This window comes from Thamnophis elegans, chromosome 9 (genome assembly GCF_009769535.1).
Source record: "Thamnophis elegans isolate rThaEle1 chromosome 9, rThaEle1.pri, whole genome shotgun sequence".
NCBI lineage: Eukaryota > Metazoa > Chordata > Lepidosauria > Squamata > Colubridae > Thamnophis > Thamnophis elegans.
This window is the reverse complement of record NC_045549.1, coordinates 10,897,160-10,921,858: the sequence shown is the minus strand read 5'-3', so window position 1 is coordinate 10,921,858 and position 24,699 is coordinate 10,897,160. Positions and strand designations below refer to the sequence as shown.

Below are 24,699 nucleotides of genomic sequence, written 5' to 3'. Positions count from 1 at the left end.
AATAATACCTCTTTTAGGCTCAACTCAAACGGCCCAAGCCAATTTGCCAGCATGAAGAGTTCTTTCTCCTCAGATGTTCTTATAAAAACAAGGACGGTTTAAAAACGAAGGAAATCCGCTCCCTTTTGCTTAAAAAAAAAAAAAGAAAAAGCTTTATCTTTCCACCAAAGGCTCGGCTGTTTGGAATCTGCAGACGGATTTCATTCCTCAGCCAGGCAGAAAGCAGAACTTTTTTTTTGGGGGGGGGGGGGAAGTGTTTTGGTCTGAAGAGCATGAAAGGAATTAGGTTGTTTCCCTAAGGAAAAGAATTAATCAAACTGTGCATAGTTGTTTAGACTTTGGACAGTAGTATGGTCACCCTTAAGATCAGGAATGTCCAACTTTGGCCATTTTAAGACTCGTGGACATTGGGGAATTCCCATTGGGGAATTCTGGCTGGGGAATTCTGGGGGTTGAAGTCCACAAGTCTTAGAGATATCAAAGATGGACACCCAGTGCTTTAGATGATAAATAATAGGAAGGCAAAATCTGACTTTGGTGCCAACTCTATTATATTTTTAAGTCTGAAAAACTGAAGTAAAAGATTACATATCCAAGTCTTAGCAACCAACATGAAAGTGATTTGCATCCTTCTAGAACCGTGATGGCAAATCTATGCCACGCGTGCCACAGGCGGCACACGAAGCCATATTTTCTGGTTCATTCCCGAATTTCCAGTTGGCTCATTGGAGCCTTTTTTCGCCCTCCCCAGGCTTCAGGAAAGCTCCCGGAGGCTGGGGAGGGCGAAAAACGGCTCCAATGAGCCAACTGGAAGTTCAGGAACAATCCATTTCCGGCTTCCGGAGGGCCTCCGGGGGAGGCCGTTTTTGCACTCCCCAGGCTTCAGGAAAGCCTCCAAAGCCTGGGGAGGAGTCATGTGTGCATGCATGGATGGGGTGGGGTGTCAGGCACACATGTTCATGTGGGCGGGGAGCAGTGGTGGGTTTCAAATTTTTTTAGAACCTCTTCTGTAGGTGTGGCTTGCTTTGTGGGCGTGGCTTGTTGGCCATGTGACTGGGTGGGAGTGGCTTTCCAGTCATGTGACTGGATGGGTGTGGCCAACTTGCAAAATGTGGTGAAACTCGCTTAACAATGCTCTTGCTTAGCAACCAAAATGTTGGCTCAGAAACTCTGGCATTGAAGTGTGCAAGTCTTAAAGCTGTCAAGTTACAAGACCCTTGCACTCCTAACCCTTTAGGAAAAAAAAAAAACCCAGGGGTGTTCAAACTTGACAGCTTTAAGGCTTGTGGACTTCAACTCCCAGAATTCCTCCTCCAGTCATATTGGCTCAGGAACTCTGGCATTGAAGTGTGCAAGTCTTAAAGCTGTCAAGTTACAAGACCCTTGCACCCCTAATCCTTTAGGAAAAAAAAAAACCCAGGGGTGTTCAAACTTGACAGCTTTAAGGCTTGTGGACTTCAACTCCCAGAATTCCTCCTCCAGTCATATTGGCTCAGGAACTCTGGCATTGAAGTGTGCAAGTCTTAAAGCTGTCAAGTTACAAGACCCTTGCACCCCTAATCCTTTAGGAAAAAAAAAACCAGGGGTGTTCAAACTTGACAGCTTTAAGACTTGTGGACTTCAACTCCCAGAATTCCTCCTCTCGCTCTTCATCTTGATGATGTGCGGACGGGCAGGGGGAGGGAGCTGGAACCGGTTCTAAACGGCACTGTAGATTTGTGGAACCTCTTCTATAGAAGAGGTTAGAAGTGGCAGGAACCCACCCCTGGCGGGGAGGATTGAATTGGTGTGGGTGATGGCACACAATTTTGACACGCCATAAGAAAAAGGTTTGCCATCACTGTTCTAGGGTTTTTTCCCCCCCCTTCCTTCTCTAGCAAACTTATAGCTGGGAAGTTTCCTGATAGTTCTCTTATCCAAACATTAAGTAGGTCCAACCCTTGACTGAAAAAAATCCAACATTAAGAAATTGGTTCTTAACTTTTTGGTTGGTCCTAGCAAGGCGAGTGGGCTGTAAACGGTATCTTTGATTTCCCCCAAAATACCATTTCACCCCACAGTCCAGGATGGCATTTAATTTTAATCCTTCTACATGAAAATTGTTCTTTCTGTTTCATCTTATTATTAAGTTGCAAGAACTGGTCTAGTCTGTTTCTCTGGTTTTTCTTTTAGCAACTGTGGTACCTCCCATGCAACATGGTAAAGTTTTGAAATACCTTGATTCTGTTCTTAATATATGGGGCTTTGAAATTGCCTCTCTTAGAATAAACATACCTCTCTAAATCCCTGTCAGACTGTACATAATAAACCTCCTGGGTTGCATCAGCTTTATAGAACCACAGTATAACATTCTTGGAGTTCTCTTTTCCCTTGACAGAGTCACTGTTCCTTCTTAAATATGTTGAAATGTGTTCTTTATTCATTCACAAATAAATAACAATAAGGGAACATCGCACGTTCTTGTTTAAAATCTCTGTTCAGGGTTGAACCATTTGCAATGGTAGCGTTCCAATTATTCGCATACAATGATTTACTTGCATCAACTTTTACCGCAGTCACTAACTGGCTTCCAATTCCGTATTTGTGCAAAAATGTTTCATAATTCAAACCTGATCGTGTGCTTTTTTTTTCTAAACCAGCCTCGAAGTCTTCTTCGGAGACTGTCTGCAAAATAAAGTCACATCGTACTTTCCAAAGTTTGTCATTCTCACCTGTATTCATCTGCAGTCAGAATTGTGCCAGACGCCTTTCTATGCATGCTTATTAAACTTATCCCTTGTTTGCATTTGTTCAGGCATCAGTCACAATTGTAATATTTGCACACATTATACAAGCCACGCAGACGTTCCATTTCTCGAGTTACAAAATTCCTATCAGCAGCTTTACCATTTTCAAATAGCATTTATAACTTCCTTATCCTGTATCTTATATTGCACTTTGTCCATGAAGAATGCAATATATTTTATTTATCTATTTTATTGTATTAATTTAGTTTGTCAAACATGTACGAGATAACAAGTATAAACGTGGACATGAACACAGGAAATGGATATGAATAAATGGGGACAATAGGACAGGGATGGCAGGCACGCTGGTGCGCTTATGCACGCCCCTTACAGACCTCTTAGGAAAGGGGTGAAGTCCACGCTAAAATATTTTTTATTAAACACACAATAAAGCACTGGACACAGTGTAACTGTCCTGCCTTTGTATTTGCTATACATACTAAAATATAAGTTAGATATCATAAATACCTTGCTTATTTACATTTGGTCTATTCAGTATTTACAAATATCTTTCTTCTATCCATATGATTGATAGATAGATAGATGATAGATAGATAGATAGATAGATAGATAGATAGATAGATAGATAGATAGATAGATATTTTATTTGTATGCCGCCCTTTTCCCTGGGGAGACTCAGGGCAGCTCACAGTTCAGGGGGAGGGAGGACAAACCATGTTAAACACATAAAACAATACATCGTTAAAAGCACAACATTCATACAATTCGGGTGGGGTCAATATCTTTAACCCCAGGCCTGTCGGGACAGCCAGGTTTTAAGGGCTGTGCGGAAGGTCTGGAGGGTGGTGAGGGTACGAATCTCCACGGGGAGTTCGTTCCATAGGGTCGGAGCTGCCACTGAGAAGGCTCTCCTCCGCGTGGTTGCCAGTCGACATTGACCGGCTGATGGAAGTCGGAGGAGGCCTAATCTATGTGATCTAATTGGTCGAGTGGAGGTAATTGGCAGTAGGCGGTCTCTCAAGTACCCAGATCCAATACCATGCAGGGCTTTGTAGGTGATAAGTAGCACCTTGAAGCGTACCCGGAGATTGACAGGTAGCCAGTGCAGCTCGCGGAGGATAGGTGTTGTGTGGGTGAAACGAGGTGCACCCACGATCGCTTGCGCGGCCGCATTCTGGACTAGCTGAAGTCGCCGAATACTCTTCAAGGGCAGCCCCATGTAGAGCACATTGCAGTACTCCAGCCTAGAGGTCACAAGGGCACGAGTGACTGTTGTGAGAGCCTCCCGGTTCAGGTAGGGCCGCAACTGGTGCACCAGGCGAACCTGGGCAAATGCCCCCCTGGTCACAGCTGACAAATGGTGTTCAAAAGTCAGCTGTGGGTTCAGGAGGACTCCCAAGTTGCGGACCCTGTCTGAGGGGCGTAGTATTTGACCCCCCAGCCTGAGAGATGGATCACTTGCCAAATTAGTGGGAGGGAAGCACAGCAGCCACTCGGTCTTATCTGGATTGAGCACAAGCTTGTTAACCCTCATCCAGTCTCTAACAGCCTCAAGGCCCTGGCTCATCACGTCCACCGCTTCATTGAGTTGGCATGGGGCAGACAGATACAACTGTGTATCGTCCGCATACTGGTGGTATTTTATCCCATGCCGCCGAATGATCTCACCCAGCGGTTTCATGTAGATATTAAAAAGTAGGGGGGACAGGACTGAACCCTGCGGCACCCCATATGTTAGGGGCCTAGGGGTCGATCTCTGCCCTCCGACTAACACCGACTGCGACCTGTCCGAGAGGTAAGAGGAGAACCACCGTAGAACAGTGCCTCCCACCCCCACCTCCCGCAGTCGTCGCAGAAGGATACCATGGTCGATGGTATCGAAAGCCGCTGAGAGGTCAAGGAGTACCAGGATGGAGGCGTGGCTTTCGATTTTATCTTATCTACTTTCACTCTGTTATAATTACATACATAATTCTAATTTTCCATTCTCTAAATTCTAATCATTTCTTATCTTGGGTCCTTTTTTACTGTTCCAACCATCAATAAAATTTATTCCAGATCTTATAGTATTCTGTTTCACTTTTATTTTTCAAATCCCACGTCAATCTATCCATTTCAGCCATCAGAATTTTCCTAATTACTTCCTCTTCTAGTAAAAGTTCCCTGTTTTTCCAGTTCTGGGGAAAGACCATTCTTGCTGCTGGTTTAATATGTATGTAGGTTACTCCTTTGCTATATTTCTCATTTATAATTCCCAGAAGGTATAATTCTGGTTTAAATTCAGTTAGCTCTGTCAGACGTATTTGAATTTTCCACCAATATTATTTTGCTAGGCGCTAGACAGTTTAAGGTTAAAGTTATGGGGGTTTGAGGATGTAACAACAGAGTTGGATAGTGCATTCCAGGCACTCATCACTCTGTTGATGAAGTCGTATTTTCTGCAATCAAGTTTGGAGTAATTTACCTTGAGTTTATTGTCTATTGTTTGCCTGTGTATTATTGCAGTTGAAACTGAAGTAGTCATTGACAGGTAGGACGTTGTAGCAGATAATTTTGCATAATACTCTTAGATCAGACCCTGGTCGGCATAGTTCTAGGTTGTCCAAGCCCAAAATTTCAAGCCTGGTGGCATAGGGAATTCTACTGTGAGCAGAGGAGTGAAATACCTCCGGACTCGCTCGATCGTATTAATGTCCGATATATACTGTAGGAAGTTATCACCCAGCCCTCTCCCAGAAAAATGAAATATCCTAGGAAATGTTGAAAAGGCAGAATATTTATCTGGATATGAAAAGAAAGAAACATGTTTTAAAAGACAGAATAGCTTCCTGTAGCTTCCTGCCCATCCCCACTTTGTCAATGGGCCATTAAGAAGGCCAAGCTAGTCCACTTTACATAATAAAGGCTTCCCCACTTCAGCTGCAGGGGGATGGGATTAAAGCATGATAATATTGGCCCCAACTCACCACATGGCATCTGAGAACTCAACCAAACCTGGATTCAAAACACAGCCTAGAGAGTTGCCCCTGCATGGCCCCATGGGAGTCTGACAACCAATCAGAATACATTTCTTACAGAGGAACAGGAAACAGAGAGGTTGGACTGAACAGGTTATAAAAAGCCTAGCAAGCCTCTCCCTCAGCCCTCCTCTTCTTCTCCACCAACATTGAAGCATGTGATCACCTTTTCTGTTCAGGGCTCAAGCCATGCGGTCCTGTCCACCAATAAACCATCTTTCCAAGCAGCCTCCATGTCTCCAGTGTCTTTTCCCCCACTTGGAGCCGAACCCAGAAGGACATTTCTTTCATCAATACAGTGTGGATTCCAGGCAGACAAGCTGTATTCAAGAATTGGTCCAGCAAAGGTTTTGTATGTCCTAGTTTGCACTACAATGCTGCTGGAGAAGAAGCGTCGCAAAATTAGGTTAACAACTCTTAATTGTATATAATATATCGTACATAAGATACCTCCTATCTGGTTGTTGTTCTGGCTATGATAATTAACACAATTCCCGCTCTGAAATGGTGAAACTTTGAATAAACATCTTGGATTGGGTGGACAGGGAAATAATATAAATGATCTCTAAGTTAATTGAAAACACACACACCTTATAACAAGAATGCACAACATTTTCTTTGGCTCAAAGACTGATCTGGCCTTGACAGGACTTGGGAAACCAGGCTCTCAAAGCAGGAAAGCCCAAGGAAGTCAAGGGAGAACTAATTTTAGGAGGCTGTGTTTCAAGGGAAATATTTGTCGGAAGTATTTGGATTTTGCCTCTTGTAATCACTCCGATTATCCCCCAATCCATAAAAAGAGGTGCAGTTTTGAGCTCTGCGTACTCCAAGAAGCCTCCTCTAAGATTTGTTTGCCATACAGGTAGTCCTCAACTTATGACAATTAGGACCAGAAATTCTGTTGCTATTCGGTATGGTTGCTAGGTGAGTGATGCTGATTTTACTTACTTTTTTGTCACGGTTATTAAAAGCAATAGCACTTAGACTTATATACCGCTTCACAGTGCTTCACAGCCCTCTCTAAGCGGTTTACAGAATCAGCCTCTTGACCCCAACAATCTGGGTCCTCATTTTACACACCTCGGAAGGATGGAAGGCCGAGTCAACCTTGAGCCTGGTGAGATTCAAACGGCCACATTGCAGGCAGCCGACAGTCAGCAGAAGAAGCCTGCAGTACTGCACTCTTAACCACTGCGCCACCATGGCTCATTAAGCTGCAGTTGTTAAGTGAATCACATAAGCCGGCCTGGCCTGAACAAAATAAAATAAATGATTGATTATTGTTAATTTTAATCGAATTTTTTAAATGTTACTGTTAATCTTAATTGGGTTTGTTTTTTGGATCTCTAATTTTTTAAAAACTTTTGTAATACGTGTTTTTTAATGTTGTACGCCGCCCTGAGTCCTTGGGAGAAGGACGGCATATAAATCCAATAAACAACAACAACGTAAGTCATTAAGCGAATCTGGCTCCCCCCCCCCTTTGCCTTTGCTTGGGGAAGCCAATGGGAAGGTTGCAAATAGAGACCACATGACCCTGGGATGCCGTAACCTGTGAATTACGCACCATTTATCTAGTGCCCAAATTTTGATCACGTCACTTTGAGTATGCTGTGAAGGTCCTACGTGTGATGAGAAGCTGCTTTTTTTCAGTAACTTCAGTCACTAAATGAAAGGTTTCAAGTGGACGACTACTTGAACTGGGCATTGCAAAAGGCACAGGTGAAAAAAAATCCATCTCTTGATTACTTTGATTAAACATGGTGATGCAAGTACCGTACAGTCAAAAAGGATGGCGCTTATGATGTCACAATGCAGAGGTGATTCTTTTGGCTAATTGTAACCAAGCATATAACTTTAGGGGCCAATTAATTGAAGTGGGCTTGGTTCCACCAATCCTGTCTCGTTCTTACATCCTTTGATGTATGCCAAGGGTCAGCAACCTGCGGCTCTGGAGCCGCACGTGGCTCTTTCATCCCTCTGCTGCGGCTTCTTGTCACCGGCCGGCACTACAATATTGAGAGGACCTTCCGGTTTGGGGGGGGGAGCATGGTGTGCCAGGAGGAGACACTATGGCAAGGGGCGGGTTTTCCAGTCAGCTCCACAATTGATAGGGCTTCTGGTTAGGACAGGAAGAAGAAAAAGGATGCCACGCTAGGAAGAGACTCTATGGCGGGGAAAGCAGACTTCCAGTTGGCTCCAGAATTGAATGGGGGGCTTCCGGTTAGGACCTTTGTGGCTCTTTGAGTGTTTAAGGCTGCTGACCCCTGATTTATGCATTATATCAACAGCCACACAGTCTGATTCCTTAAATCTAGTTGCAATGTTCTTTTGGCACACTTGCAAAAGTTGCTGATGAATTGTGATTTTTTAAAAACAGCGATACGGTATGTTTCAGTTGCTTTGTGGGAATTTTCGGTGACCAAAGCATTCTTTCCTTATCATCTGATCATAATAATGTAAATAGTGACTAATTTCCTAAAAGATTGGGATTAAGGCTCCCCGGTGTGGTTCGGCAGTCTACATTTTATACCATTCAAGGTCTCATTTATCCCTTTTGCTATTAGGAACTTGAAAACTCTACTCCTCCGATTATTTTGCAAAACTAAACCGAAACCTAAAAGAAACAAGTTGTTTTGATAATCTTTGAGATTCAGAATTCCATTGAATTCTAAGAACTGGGTATGTTTTTCAGAAACCAAGATGAGCTATCCAAGTCACAGATGCTGTTCTTTTGAAAATGGCGGTTAGGAAACTTTTCATTTATTTATTTTATTTATGCCAAGTCCATTCATTATTTTAGTAAGAAAAGGAGGAGAACAGGGAAAACCCTGGGTAAAGTTACAAGCACAATATAAGTAAATACTCTGAAGAAAAGATACAACAATCACAAAATTAGGAAAAAGAAAAAGAAGATAGGGGAAAGTGGGAGAAGAAGGAAAAGAATTAAAACTGGGATTTTAGGGAGCCCAAGAGAAAATGATTAAAAGAGGAAGAAAGGGGAAAAGAGTAGACTAAGATTGTTATTGTGATGTAACTAATTAAGAAATAAAGAAATGATAGTATATTGTTAATTGTAGAAAAAAATTGAAAGAAATGCTCTGTATGTTTAATTTGAATTAGAGGATGTATTCTGTTTATAGCAAAATATACCAATGGAGAAAATAAAAAGGAAAAATTGGGGTAACTTTGAAGGGGCAATGGAAGATATTGTTTATGTATTAAGAAAAAATAATCATAAAGATGAAAAATAATGGAAGAGAATAATTTGGCAGAAAGTGAAAATGAAACTATGATGTAAAAAGGACTATGTAAATTAGAGGATGTAAAAGACCCAGACAATTCTTCGTTCCTATAATATGTATAATTTGTATTAAAAAATAAAAAACCTTGGAGGGGGGAAGGAAACATTTTATTCATTTATTTTATTTATTTTATGGCTACATCCAAATCCTTTCTTGGTATCATACCTCTGAATGATGAATCAGAGAGCCACATTTTATTCTTTCCCTTCTACTGGGACCACACATATGGATACAATGTACAAATGGCATGTAATTAGCACATGTGTTTTTAATGGAAATGTCAACTCTGAATCTGACTTAGCTGAAGCCATTTTTCTCCTGCCCCATAGTTGCCCCAACTTTGAAAACAGCAGAGAAGTAGATAGATTGGCTACTGGTCAAAACAACAAGTTTTCTTCTGGGAACCAAGGTCATCCCAGCAGATAGCAGAGGATTGACTAAGCAGCTTCCCATCTACCTTCATTGGATAATGTGACTGGTGATACCTGGGGAGGGAATATTTGCTCTTTCAAATAGGAGGAAAACCACAGAAACCTTTAGATTTGGTCTTCACCAGCTGTGTCCAATAAACATGTTATTTGGGGAATATACCTGTCTCGAAGTTCTGTTTTTTGGTGGATGCATTTCTTGGAACCCCAACAGGAAGTAGAAAAAAGGACAACTATCATATATCATACTTTGTACTTTATCACAGTGTCGACACAAAGTTCAGTCAACTTACGGTAATTAAAATACATTTCTAAACAGTTACCTTGAGGAGCTCAAATAAAACCCTTCGTAACCTGATTTCACACACTGCACAATTAAGGCAAAGACTGGTTTTGCTTCTTCTAGGCTGGGTCACGTAACTTCAACCCCTTTGGTTTTCAAACCAAGATTTACGGCATAGTTTGTTGTTGAATCCAGGGAGGTGGGGCATATTGAACAATACATACTGGTAGTTAAATGTATTTGAGAGAGAAATCTGTCTTATAGTGTGCATTACAATACTTGATTGTGAGCATTTTTTGCAAGCACATCTTTGTGGCAGAAAGATATGTATGTACTGTAAATACGAAGGATCCTTGGCAGGGGTGAAATCAACCTACCTTTGCTATAGGTTCGCAAATGCATGTACAGAGCGTCAAAAACAGGATGTGATGACATCCGGGCAGGTGGGTGGAGCTTCCTGACGCCACTGCTACCGGTTCTTCCGAACCGGATAGAACTGGCTGAATAGCACCATTGGTCCTTGGTGGTTTTTTTTATTTGCAGATCTTTCATTACCCAAACTAGGTAACACCATCATTGCTAGTGACTAGTGATTAGCACTGATGATGTTACCTACCTTGAGTAATGAAACGTCTCCAAGCCGGGGGGGGGGGGGAAACCAAGCTCAGAGAGCACCAAGGACCCCTCATTTCGATCCTGAGCTACAAATGAAGAGAAGGAACAGGGGAGAGATTATAGCGATGTTCCAATATTTGAGGGCCTGTCACAGAGAGGGAGGGGTCAACTTATTTTCCAAAGCACCAGAAGGCCAGACGAGAAATAAATGGATGGAAACTGAACAAGGAGAAATTCAACCTGGAAATAAGGAGAATTTTTTTTTCTGACAGTAAGAACAATCAACCCATGGAACAGAAGTTGCCTTCAGAGGTTGTGGGAGCTTCATCACTGGAGGCTTTCAAGAAGAGATTGGTCTGACATCTGTCAGAAATGGTGTAGGGTCTCCTGCTTGTGCAGGGGTGGGGTTGGACTAGATGACCTGCAAGTTCCCTTCCAACTCTGTTCTGTTCTGTTTTCTATTCCTATTCCATTCCATTCTACCCTATTCTATTCTATTCCACCCTACCTTTATTCTTATTCTCTTATTCTTATTCCTATCCTATCCTACCCTACTCTACCCTACCCTACCCTTCCATTCTATTCTACCTTATTCTACACTACCCTACACTATTCCTATACCTATTCCTATTCAATTATATTCTATTCTGCCCTATCCTTCCATTCCATTCTACCATATTCTATTCTATCCTACCCTGTCTTATTCCTATTCCTATTCTTGTCCTATCCTATCCTACCCTACTCTACCCTACCGTACCCTAATCTACCCTATTCCTATTATTCCTATTCTATTCTACTCTACCCTAGCCTGCCATATCTTATTCCTATTCTATTCTATTCTACCCTATTCTATCTTATTCCTATTCTATCCTACCCTACCCTATCTTATTCCTATTCTATTCTATTCTACCCTACCCTATCTTATTCCTATTCTATTATATCCTACCCTATCTTATTCCTATTCTATTCTATCCTATCTTATTCCTATTCTATTCTACCCTATCCTATTCCTATTCTATTCTACCCTACCCTATCTTATTCCTATTCTATTCTACCCCTATTCCTATTCTATTCTATCCTACCCTATCTTATTCCTATTCTATTCTGTCCTACCCTATCTTATTCCTATTCTATCCTATCTTATTCCTATTCTATTCTACCCTACCCTATTCCTATTCTATTCTACCCTACCCTATCTTATTCCTATTCTATTCTACCCTATTCCTATTCTATTCTATTCTATCCTACCCTATCTTATTCCTATTCTATTCTGTCCTACCCTATCTTATTCCTATTCTATTCTACCCTACCCTATTCCTATTCTATCCTACCCTATCTTATTCCTATTCTATTCTGTCCTACCCTATCTTATTCCTATTCTATTCTATTCTACCCTATTCCTATTCTATTCTATCCTACCCTATCTTATTCCTATTCTATTCTGTCCTACCCTATCTTATTCCTATTCTATTCTACCCTATTCCTATTCTATTCTATCCTACCCTATCTTATTCCTATTCTATTCTGTCCTGCCCTATCTTATTCCTATTCTATTCTACCCTATTCCTATTCTATTCTATCCTACCCTATCTTATTCCTATTCTATTCTGTCCTACCCTATCTTATCCCTATTCCTACCCTACCCTACCCTTCCACTCCATTCCATTCTACTCTATTCTCTTCGACCCTACCCTATTTCTAATTCTCTTTTCCTCCTTTATCGGCACTGCATGTATAGGCGTATTTGTTCTATTATTCATGGATCAAACCGGCTTTAAAGCCGCCGCAGCCTCGGGAGTGAAATAGAAACCAGGGCCAGCACCCGAAACAAGGAAAGCAATAAAAACCACTGAGCGGCGATTGAGACGACAAGCGTCCCAGGCCAGGACCTGACCCTGGAAAAAGCTCTTCGGAAGAAAAACACCGCAGAGGCAGGCAGGCAGGCAGGGGGAAATCGGGCGGCTCAGCACCGTGTAGGGGTCGGGGGAGGGGAGAGAGAAAACCGAGGACCACGCAACCCGGAGGGAGGGGGGCGGCTAACGTTGAGCCCCCACCAAGGCAAGGCGGCCGCCCCGAGCGCTGGAACCCCGGGTGGGCGATCCCGTCCCCGGCCTCTTCCCCGCGTGTTCCCCGTTCACACGTGCCCCGCAACCCCGGGGAAGGGCTGCGGCGGGGCCGGGCGGGGCGGGGAGGTCGATCTTGCCCGCGGCGCCTCCCTCTCTCCCCCCCAGCTCCCTCCCTCCGGCTCTTGCCGGGCGGCCCGGAGCTTCCCTCCTGCGTCGCCGGGATGTTCCCACCCCCGCCCGCACCCCTTCCTATCAGGATCCATCCGTCCCACGCCCCTTTCGGGGTGTGTTTCCCCAACCGCCCCCCACCCCTTATTATTATCATTATTATATTTCCCCCTCTTCTTCTTCTTCTTCTTCTTTTATTTCCCCCTGCGAGCATCGGAGGGAAAAGCAGGCGGCCGCTCTTTTGTCTCCCGACCCCCGGATGAGAGAGGCTGGGACCAGGCAGGGCACCGCTTTCTGCTCGACGCGGCCAGGTGGTCCTCGGGCTTGCTGGGATCGACGCCCCTCCTCCTCTTCTCTTTCTTCCTCCTCTTCCTCCTCCAGCGGGCCGGATCCCCGGATCCTCGGCAGGTGGGTAGTGGATCGGATGCTGGCTTTTGCACCCAGGCTTCCCCCACCTCGATCTTGCTCATCCCGGATTCCCCCACTCGTCCTTCTCCGCAATTGCTTCCTTCTTCTTTTTTTTTTCATTTCCCCATCCTCCAAGACTTCCCCAGCTCCCCGGATAGTGGCGATCCAGTCCCGGTCCCGCTGTAACTCTGAATAGAGGGGAGGGGGAGACCCTGTGCTTAACCTCCCCTGTGCTTAACCTCCCCTGTGCTTAACCTCCCCCCCCCCCATTCCCTCCCTCTCTACCTCCTCCCTCCCCGCACGTTCTCCTCCTTGCAGGCATCTCCAAGATCTGGGTGCAGCAGTCCCGAAGGATTGATGGGCAGCTGGGGTCTTTATCCCCCAGGAGGGTTTTACTACTGGCTCGGTTGCTGGTTGCCTTGCCTTAGCTCAGCCCTTCTCCTTCCCCTTGATTTGCAGCGGCCTTTAGTCTGCTCTGTTAAATTGTGGGTCCCCCCCCCCCTCCCCATCAGCTAAAAAATGTTGGCTGGCCAGGGACCAAGAAGAGGGCCTTCTCTGCTGTGGCCCCTTGCTCTGTGGAACATCCTTCCCTTATGAGATTTAGAGTGATCTCCGTCCCCCCAACAACCCTAATAACTCGGCTATGTGTTCAGATCTGGGGTTCCGGATGTATTAAGGGCCCCTATTGGTTTTACTGTTCAACTGGATGCTGTAGATATCTATTTTGCACGGTTTTTATTGCTTTTAAAGGTCTGTCGTGGTGCAGTAGTTATCAGTAACAAGAATCTGTTAAATCTGCTCTGGAACCCTCTCCCCCAGCCTGGAGGAAAAGGGGGGGGGGGAATGAGAAGAGGTAAAAACAGCAAATTACCCCACTTTGGAATGCATGCAGCAAGCAGTTTCCCCGATCAGAAATCCAGCTTGTCTGTGACTGCAAGCTGCAGTCCTTGCCTTCTCTTCCCTGGGGGTTAACCCCCTGCTGAAGCCGGTGTAAGATGGTGCTATTAATATGTTTCTCCGTCCCAGCTTTCTAAAAGCTTCCTTCCCTGCATCACTTTTCACACAAGGCTTCACCTGCCCTGGAGATGGGAGGCCAGGATCTCTGAGAATCCCATTTGCTTGTGTGGTTTTTTCAAACTGCTTCTCATCGCAGCCCGGTTAAAAAACCTTAAAGAGTTTTTATCCTTTATCCTAGTCCTTAGAAGCAAATTATTGGGGGATGCCCTTATTTCAGCTTTTTTCCATCCTGCATCCTTCCATTAGTGGAAGTGGATCTTGGAAAGCCTTCGTAGTGTAGAAGAGAGGGCGATGACAAAGATCTTTCCTTCTTTCTTTCTTTCTTTCTTTCTTTCTTTCTTTCTTTCTTTCTTTCTTTCTTTCTTTCTTTCTTTCTTTCTTCCTTCCTTCCTTCCTTCCTTCCTTCCTTCCTTCCTTCCTTCTTTCCTTCCTTCCCTCCTTCTTTCCTTCCTTCCTTCCTTCCTTCCTTCCTTCCTTTCTGGCATGTGGCAGGCAGCCTGAGGACATTTCAAAGCCATGTGCTTGCTATTGTTCCAAGAGTGAAGTGCCCTTCAGCATGGGTTTGTGCAGAGTGTGTGCAAAAGGTGGGACTGGTATTGTGCAAGAAGTGCCTGGCACCTCCTTGCAGGATTTGGCTGGGCTGCCATGTGCCAGAAAAAGAGGAAAGAGCATCTTTGAATTCGGGTTAATTTCATTCTTAGAAACAACTGGCAACGGATAGGGCGATTTAGAGGCCACTCAATGGAGGGGGGGGGGCGGGGTAATTGGGTATTCTTCTTCCCAATGCCTGACTGTCAGTCAAGTTCCAAAACCACCATCAAGCATCCTCCAGGGAATTCATGAAGGGACAGAACTTTGCTCCTGAAAACAGTGCAAAACCGTTCTTGGATTTCCTCCACCAGCTTTCCAAATGCAGGCAAACGCCAGATGTGCTGGGACTGCAGCGTGCAGAATTCCTAACTAGTGTGGCCATTGCTGACAATTCTGAGAGATCACGTCCATACATCTGGAGGGGGGGCAGGGCTGGGACAGGCTGTCATGGGTAAAGGCGCATGAGATCTCTAGGTGTGCATCAGCAATCAAATCCTGGCCGGTCCAATGTGGCCCACCAGATTGGACACATTGTGGATCCCCATCAGCTAAAAATGTTGGCTAGCCCGGGATCAGAAGAGGGCCTTGTCTGCTGTGGCCCCTTGCTCTGGGGAACATCCTCCCTTCAGAGATTTAGAGTGACCCCCGACCCCAAAAACTCTAAAAACTTGGCTATGCTTTCAAATCTGGGGTTCCAAATATATTAAGGCCCCCGTCTATTGTACTGTTAAACTGGGTGCTGTATACATCTATTTTGTACTCTTTTTATTGGTTTTAAATGTCTGTCATGGCACAGTAGTTAGAATGCAGTATAGCAGGCTGACTGCCCACTGCCAGGAGTTCAACCCTGATCAGCTCAAGGTTGACTCAGCCTTCCATCCTTCCGAGGTCAGTAAAATGAGGAGCCGGATTGTTGGGGGCAAGAGGCTGACTCTGTAAACTGCGTAGAGAGGGCTGTAAGACACTATGAAGTGGTATATAAGTCTAAGTGCTATTGCTATTTAGAATTATAAGCCGGGTAGAGTCATCCAGTTGAGGGGGGGGGGGAAGGTGCAGAAATTAATTAATTAAGTAATTAATTAATTAAGGGGCTTGCACATTGTAAAAAGGGAGTCAGGGAAGAAAGAGAATGGAGATGAAGGAAGGGGGAAAAACTGTTGCTGCAATTGGCGTGTAAGCTATGGGAATCTCTATGGAAAAATAAGGGGAATATTTTTGTGGTTATAATTATGCTTGTCTGTTTGCCCATTATGTTTGCCCATTATGTTTCAGCTTGCAGCACTGGACACAGGAAAGGATTTCCCTTGTCCACACCCTTTCTTTGTTCTCTGATTGTGGAAGTGTGTGTGTGTGTGTGTATTTATTTATTACAAAAAGGGATACGTGGAATAAATTTAGCACAGTAGATTGGCTTTCTCTTTGGGGTAAATAAGCACCTTGTCTTTCTATGCCTGAAGCTTACGTACTTTTTTACATGGATAATTTGTGATTAGAATGTGGGTTAGGAGTGCCAAGCCTCCTATCTTCTCCAAGTCTGCCTTTTGATTTATACTCCAACAATAGCGAAGACGATGAAGGATTTTCAATTGTATTTTTTTATATAGAAAAGGATACGCCCATTTCATTCTAGTTCGTGTCCAAACTCTTTGATAAGTTTAAAGAGAGAGAGAGAGAGAGAGAAAAGAAGCTGCTACAGGCTTGTATATCAACTATCTGAGCAGAAGGAAGATAAGAAAGGGAGAGTGGGGGGAAAGAAAGAGAAAATTGAAAAGAGAAAGAGAGAAAGGGTCATCCTGCGAGAACTTGGATGTTCTGAGGAGGCAGAACACTCAATATTGGGCAAAAGATTTTGGCTACGTCTATGTCCAACTGTTTGCGATATCTAGTCACTACTGAGTAATCAAGGGTTGGATCATCACAAACGCCAGAGAACATCATCTTTTTATATCTTCAACCCACTTCCCTCCCCCCAGATGTATATCTTTATACCTGTCCTGCAGATAACGGTCATCGGAGGCTGATCCTGGAAGACATGTACATCATTAGACTTTGTACGCAGTTCCTGGCAGGGCAATGTTGAAATTCCTGTGAAGATCCTGTGTCTTTTTTCCCCCAAAAAGTTTTTTATTTTTAATCTCATGCATACATTTGCAAACATACCATATTTTTCAGAGTATAAGACGCACCTTCCCCCCTAAAAGAGCATGGAAATGTTGGTGCATCTTATACACCAAATGCATCTATTTTTGGCCTCCTGAAGCCCCCCCCCCCACATCTCATTTTTGCAAAAAACAGACTGTTTTCCGCAAAAACAGAGATGTTTTTGCCTTGCTCCAGCCCCCAGGAGCACTCTGCAGGCTTCAGCAGGGGTGGGGGAAGGCAAAAATGCCCCCATTTTTTGCAAAAACAGGGGTATTTTTGCATTCCCCCCAGCCCTGCTGAAGCCTGCAAAGTGCTCCTGGGGGCCATGGAGGACAAAACCTTTTTTTCTTACTTACCTCTTTGAAATCTTGGTGCATTTTATACACCGGTGCGTCTTATAGTCCGAAAAATACGGTACATTCTCTTAGTTTTTATTAACATTGTGTATTAACAATTTTAAATATTCATTTTCACATATAAAAATTGAAATATATAATCGGGATTGCTTTGCTTACCATCCCATTCACCTATTTTATTTTACCACGACCCTGCTTTTCTTTCCTTTTCTCCCTCCCTCCCTTCTTCTTTACTTTCTTCTTTCCTCCTCCCCTTTCCCTTTTTTCTTCCCCTTCTCCACTCCTCTCCTCTTCTTCCCCTTCCTACCCTCTTTTCTACTCTTACTTCTCCTGCCTGTCTTCCTCTCCTTTCCTCTTTCTCCTTTCCCTCTCTTTCCTCTCTTCTCTTCTCCTCTCCTCTACTTTCTTCTTTCCTCCTCTCCTTTCTCTTTTCTTCTTCCCCTTCTCCACTCCTCTCCTCTTCTTCCCCTTCCTACCCTCTTTTCTACTTTTACTTCTCCTGCCTGTCTTCCTCTCCTTTCCTCTTTCTCCTTTCCCTCTCCTTTCCTCTCTTCTCCTCTCCTCTTCTCTACTTTCTTCTTTCCTCCTCTCCTTTCTCTTTTCTTCTTCCCCTTCTCCACTCCTCTCCTCTTCTTCCCCTTCCTACCCTCTTTTCTACTTTTACTTCTCCTGCCTGTCTTCCTCTCCTTTCCTCTTTCTCCTTTCCCTCTCCTTCCCTCTCTTCTCCTCTCCTCTTCTCTACTTTCTTCTTTCCTCCTCTCCTTCCCCTTTTCTTCTTCCCCTTCTCCACTCCTCTCCTCTTCTTCCCCTTCCTACCCTCTTTTCTACTCTTACTTCTCCTGCCTGTCTTCCTCTCCTTTCCTCTTTCTCCTTTCCCTCTCCTTTCCTCTCTTCTCCTCTCCTCTTCCTACATTAAGGTCCTGTGTCTGCATGATGATTTACATAAGCCCATCATTGTGTGCTCCAGGCACGTCAAGGGGGGGAATTGCTCTGTTTCTAAAAAAAAAATGCAATCTTTCCTAACGTTCACTGATAAGCTAATGAACTGATGCCCTGCTAGTTGAAGTAGCAATTTCAAATTTGTGATCTCCAGGTTTGTTTGTTTTTTAAAAAAAATCCCAACAAGCATCTGCTGGCTGCGTTCGTGAATTATCAGTGAAACGGCATTAATAAAGCAGGGACGAGCAGCCTATATCTTATCCGAGCGTTTTGTTCTACGTCTCCCACAATGCACTGCTGTGGACAGTGCTGGGGGAAACCAATGGGGTTGAAGTTCAAACATCTGGACGCTTCAATGTTCCTGCTGTTTGTGTTGAGGAGTCATCCTATGTGAAGCAATCACACGCCTGTGCATAGAGGAACTGTCATTTAAGCTTGATTAGTAGATCTGCCGAGATTGCTGCTTCTGCTTCTTTTTGATTATTGCCTCTCGCAGCATGTCTTGGATATTGTAACTGACATGTGGCCTTTTGTCTGACAGGCTGAGAGCAAAGTGTGACTTTCCACAAAGCGTCATATATGCTGAAGCTCTTGGATGTTAGAAGGTAAGCTTTCTCCCTAACCCCGTCGATGTTAAAGCACACAGCTGCTGGAACTCTCCAAAAAAGGAGAAAGACAGATGTACCAATTTTGGGGATAAAAAGCTTTTTCTTTTAATAAGAATAGAAGCTCTCTTTATTGTCCTCCGTATTTCCTGGTCTTGTAAGCCGAGGTGGTATTCAGCCGGTTCAGACTGGTTCAGCTGAACCAGTAGTCGAAATTGTGGGTGGGGTGGGTGGGGCCTTCCCCAGATCTATGCCATCCTATTTAGGCATGTTTTTGAGGCCAGGCGCATGCGTGGAAGGCACGTGCGCAAGCAAAGCATGTGCATGGAAGTGAACCGGTGGCACTGGTGGGATTCAAATAATTTACCAACCAGTTCTCTACCCTAATGACTAGCTGGGTAGGAGGGGCTCGGTGGTCATGTGATCATGAGGGCGTGGCCAAGTCAATGTCACTCAGGTCGATGCGCACGGAGTGAACCGGTGGCACTGGTGGGATTCAAATAATTTACCAACCAGTTCTCTGTCCTAATGACTAGCTGGGTAGGTGGGGCTCGGTGGTCATGTGAACATGAGGGCGTGGCCAAGTCAATGTCACTCAGGTCGATGGGGAACTTCGCCTTAGTTGTTACAATGGTAATAAGGGTTAACAGTTTCTGTAAGCAGGGCAATAAAGATTAGGCTAAAAACAACACCAGAATGCTTCCTTCCTGCCTTCCTTACAGGATTAGCCCTGTAAAGTGGGAAAAAACAAAAGGAGATTTCTTCCAAAACCGGTTCTCAGAACTGATTAGAAAGTTACCAACCAGTTCTCCCGAATAGATCGAACTGGCTGAATCCTACCACTGACCAGTGGTAACAAAATGTGAAACCCACCGCTGCCTATAAGCCTCAATAGTCAAAAACAGTTATGAGTAAGACTTGTGAGTATAAAGTAGTGAAACAAATTAATCACAACAATTTTTAAGTTTCATTGCTTTGCATGGCCCTTAGGATAGACTACTGGATTAAGTCTTCTCTGGAAGCCTCAATCATTGTATTTGTATGACCTACTAGACCAGGATTAGAGTTAAACATGGTTAAGGCACTTGCTTGATGAATTTGCTCCAAATCACACACCAAACTGGTTGGGAATGCTATTTGACTATGGCCTTTTAATCGGTATAGTTATTGTGAGGTTCCTTTCTCAAAAATACTTCGAAAGTCTAGCATGGTGTGATTATAGCCAGAGCCTTTGCATATGAGATGGGAATGTTAGTTGTGTTTTATTTTCACAACGAAGTCATTGTGTGATAGTACAGCAGTTGCAACAGAAGAATAAGAGGGAACAGCAAAAAAACAACAACAGCATTGCCACAAGTTCTTGTTTCTTATTTTGTGTTCCTGGAGGAATAATTACTGCTTAATCATAAGTTAACCACTAATGTGGCTTTGGATAACATGCTGGTCTGTGTGGTTGACATAAGATATTCATAAAGCAATCTGTTATTACAGATAGGAGTTAGGATGGTCCTTAACCATGTTTTATATTCTAATCTGCAGGCTATTTGACTTTGTCATTTGGACTGGATCAATGTCTCTGTCTAATTTTGCTTTTTACAGCCCTCCAGATAATTTCAAAGAAGCATATTGTGCAATCAGAATAAATTACTGAGGGAGAAACCAGAGCTCTCAAAAGTCTGAGATTGTGTGAAATTGGCAGAATTCGGGACTTGAAACATTGCAATGTTTTTGCTTTTTGGCACAATATCTGGGGACTTTTAAGGCTTCCTGGAAACTTGTTTCTTTTTCTGTCTTTTTTTTTTTTTTTTTTTTAAACAACAACACAAAAATCTGAGTGCTGGTTTTGTAAACTGGAAGTGAGCTTAATGTCTGTCAAATAGAATGGATTGGCTTGATGTGATAGTTCAGAGAGTTGTTGTTGTGTGAAAAATGGGAAGAAGTTTGGGGAATGTGGCTGTGACCTGTGGAAAAAGCAGCAGTTCAATCAATGTGACAAGCTTTTAAACACGTCTTTTCTGGAATTAATATAAAAGTAATACATGATTTGTCATTATGCACTTAATCACTGCAGAAATCTGACTCAAATGTTGTTTATTCTGTAGTGTTTATTCTTCCCTGCCTTCTACTACAATTTCCTTAATTTTGAATTCCAAGCTGGATTATAAAATCCTAGGGTTTTGAAGGGCGTTGTTGTTAGTTGTAAAGTTGTGTCCGACCCATCACAACCCCATGGAAAACGTTCCTCCAGGCCTTCCTGTCCTCTACCATCCTCTGGAGTCCATTTAAGCTCACACCAACTGCTTTGGTGACTCCATCCAGCCACCTCATTCTCTGCCGCCCCCTTCTTCTTTTGCCCTCCATCTTTCCCAGCATGAGGCTCTTCTCCAGTGAGTCCTTCCTTCTCATTAGGTGGCCAAAGTATTTGAGTTCCGTCTCTAGGATCTGGCCTTCCAAAGGGCAGTCAGGGTTGACCTCCTCTAGGACTGACCAGTTGGATGACCTTGCAGTCCAAGGGACTCGCAGGAGTCTTCTCTAGCACCAGAGTTCAAAGGCCTCAATTCTTTGGTGCTCAGCCTTTCTTATGGCCCAACCTTCACAGCCATACATTCCAACTGGGGAAACCATAGTCTTGACTCTATGCACTTATGTAGGCAGGGTGATGTCTCTGCTTTTTAATATGCTGTCTAGATTTGCCGCAGCTTTCCTCCCCAGGAACAAGCGTCTTTTAATTTCTTGGCTGTAGTCCCCATCTGCGGTGATCTTGGAGCCCTGGAAAATAAAATCTGTCACTACCTCCTTTTCTTCCCCATCTATTTGTCAGGAATTGAGAGGGCCGGATGCCATGATCTTAGTTTAGTTGTCTTAATGTTGAGTTTCAAGCCAACTTTTGTACTCCCCCTCTTCACCTGCATCAAGAGGCTTTTTGGTTCCTCTACACTTTCCATTAGAGTGGTATCATCTGCATATCTGAGGCTGTTGATATTTCTCCCAGCAATCTTAATTCCAAATTCCAAAATTCTCAATTTTGATTCGTCTAGCTCTGCCTTTCTCATGATGTGCTCTGCTTATAAGTTAAATAGGTAGGGCGACAGTATACAACTTTGCCGGACTCCTTTCCCAATTTTGAACCAATCAGTGGTTCCGTGTTTAGTTCTCATTGTTGCCTCTGTCTTGACCCGCATATAATGTAGGTTTCTCAAGAGACAAATAAGATGGTCTGATACTCCCCATCTGTTTAAGAACTTGCCACAATTTCTTGGGATTCACACAATCAAAGGCTTTAGCATAGTCAATGAAGCAGAAGTAGATGTTTTTCTAAGGGTATTGTTACTCAATCTTGGAAACTTGAAGATGTGTGTGGACTTCCAGAATTTCCTAGCCAGCATGCTGGCTTTAGTGCAAATGTAGGAGCATTTTGAATTGGAGGAAGCACAAAGCTGCCAGTTTTTTAGCTATCTTGGCCTTCATCTGCATCTTCCCAAAACCCCAGGATGTCGTAATGTATCAGCACAGTATATATGTGCTGATGTGAGCAGTGTGGACTTTCGCAATTGACAGATGGAAATTTTGTCAATGCCCAGATTTTTTAAGTGCCATCTGAGATTTATGGATGGGGCAGCCAGTGCGCTGACTCAACCCCTGGGCTCACCACAATACGCTTATGCCATAATCTTTCAGTTTTGATTTTCAGATCTTGATCCTTGGTGATCTTCTCCAATTCTTTGTCTTCTGTTCTACTACTTCCTGGTATTGCCTCATCAGCCCATACTTCCTTCTTCGTTACCTCAGTTATATCTGGGTTAATAATCCTACAATATTTTAACCTCATTTTTCAACTATATGTTCCCACCAATTTTTCATTAATGGCACATGACAATTTTTACAGCTATTCCCATGAATCTGCTTGTGCAATCTTCATGCATGAATTAAGTATGTCGTGTGTTTCTTCTGCTTTTTTGCACAATCTGTACTTTGAATTATTTGATGATTTTTCAGTTCTGGCTTTGATTGCATTTGTTCGGGTAGCTTGCTCTTATGCAGCCAAAAATCAAGCTATCCGTATCTGTTTTTAATGTTCCAGTGGTAAGCCAGATTTTATCTTTATTCATTGTCCCTTCTATGTTTTTTTTTTTTTTAGAAATTGGCCATGTGATGCTTTTCCTTGCCAGCATTCAGTTTGTACGTTTATTAAATTATTTTGATATTTAGTTTTAGTTTACTGTAGACTAAGTTCCAATTTTTAACTTGCATCAGTGCATGTCTTGGTTATCCTTTATATAACCGGCCAATTCTTGCTTTTTTTCTTTGATACTTCATTTGACTTGAAGTAAACCTCTGCCTCCATTTCTGCAGGGCACGCATACAGTTAATACAGTTGATATTGTAAAACAAAAAGAAAAAAACAAATAAAACCGAAGAGCTTCTATATTCAACTGCAAAGGTGTTTTTTTTTTTTTTTATGTAGCAAAAGTTTTTTTTTTTTTCTGGTCATAGAGTTTGCTGGAGAAAATGTGAGGCAGAATCAAAGTTTTTTAAGAGAGAAAGAGAGACAGAGAGACAGAGAGAGAAGGAGAGAGGGAGAGAGGGAGAAAGAGAAGGACACACAGAGAGAGGGGGGGACAGAGAGAGAGGGAGAAAGAGAGAGGGCAGAGAGAGAGGGGGAGAAAGAGAAAGAGAGAGAGGGAGGGAAAAGAGTGGGGGGGAGAAAGAGAGGAGAGAGAGAAAGAGGGAGAAAGAGAGTGGGGACAGAGAGAGGGGGGGAGAAAGAGAGGACAGAAAGAGAAAGAGATAGAGGGAGGGAAAAAGAGAGGGGGGAGAAAGAGAGGAGAGAGAGAGGGAGAATGAGGGGGGGGCAGAGAGAGATGGGGGAGAAAGAGAGGACAGAAAGAGAAAGAGATAGAAGGAGGGAAAAAGAGAGGGGGGAGAAAGAGAGGAGAGAGGGAAAATGAGGGGGGCAGAGAGAGGGGGACAGAAAGAGGGGACAGAAAGAGAAAGAGATAGAGGGAGGGAAAAAGAGAGGGGGAGAAAGAGAGGAGAGAGAGAGAGGGAGAAAGAGAGGGGGGAGAAAGAGAGGACAGAAAGAGAGAGACGGAGGGAAAAAGAGAGGGGGAAGAAAGAGAGACAGAGAGGAGAGAGGGAGAGAGAGGTGGGGACAGAGAAAGGGGGGGAGAGAGAATACCGCTAATACCTTGATTTACAACCATTCATGTAGTGACTGTTCAAAGATAGAACAGCACTGAAAAAACTGACTGATGCCCGTTTTCCCCACACTTATGACCATTGCAACATCCCCGTGGTCACATCATCAAAATTCAAATGCTGGGCAACTGGTTCACAGTTATGATTGCAGTGTCATGCAATATCTTTTTGCAACAAGCAAAATCAAGGGGGAAGCCGTTTCTAATTTAAGAACCGCAATCATTCACTTAACAGCTGTGGCAAGAAAGGTCGTAAAATGGGCCAAAATTCACTTAACAAATGTCTCACGGAGCAATAGAAATTTTGGGCTCAATTGTGGCCGTAGGTTGAGGACTACCTGCAATCTAAGAATATCACTATGAGGATGTAATGCATAGTGAATAGTCATCACTGGGGTTTTTTTTGGTTCAAGCAGTTCAGTTTAACATTAACAATATTCTCCCTCTTTGGTGTATTCTCTGCTAATCGCAATTTTAACTTGTCCATGCTTGATGTGAGCCAACTATAAAATGCCCAGATATCTGTAACTTCATTCTGATGGCTTCTGATGGTTTGGCATTTGGTGTTTCAATTCTGTTGCTGTTTGTGATTTTACCCTGATTTATAGCAATAGCACTTAAGACTTATATACTGCTTCATAGTGCTTTACATAGTCCTCTCTTAAGCGGTTTACAGAGTCACCATATTTCCCCCAACAATCTGGGTCTCCATTTTACAGATCTCGGAAGGATGGAAGGCTGAGTCAACCTTGAGCCGGTCAGGATCGAACTCCTGGCAGTAAGCAGTGTCTTAGCCTGCAATTCTACTTAGTAT

The 24,699-nt window shown here is 43.5% G+C and overlaps 1 protein-coding gene across 6 annotated transcripts in view; it reads left to right on the top strand.

Moving 5' to 3' along the window:
• The first annotated feature begins 12,633 nt into the window (after positions 1-12,633).
• LOC116513002 (transmembrane protein 150C-like) overlaps positions 12,634-24,699 on the top strand; it is a 56,079-nt gene continuing 44,013 nt past the window's right edge. For 2 of the 6 annotated variants that reach the window (XM_032223719.1, XM_032223723.1), the window contains exons 1-2: positions 12,635-12,940; positions 18,624-18,687. In XM_032223719.1, the coding sequence (XP_032079610.1) occupies positions 18,678-18,687 (10 nt within the window). In that variant the 5' untranslated portion in view covers positions 12,635-12,940; positions 18,624-18,677. Of the gene's footprint in view, positions 13,038-18,435; positions 18,688-24,699 lie in introns of those variants that run through there. The other 4 variants (XM_032223717.1, XM_032223721.1, XM_032223720.1 and 1 more) reach the window with 3 other exon arrangements.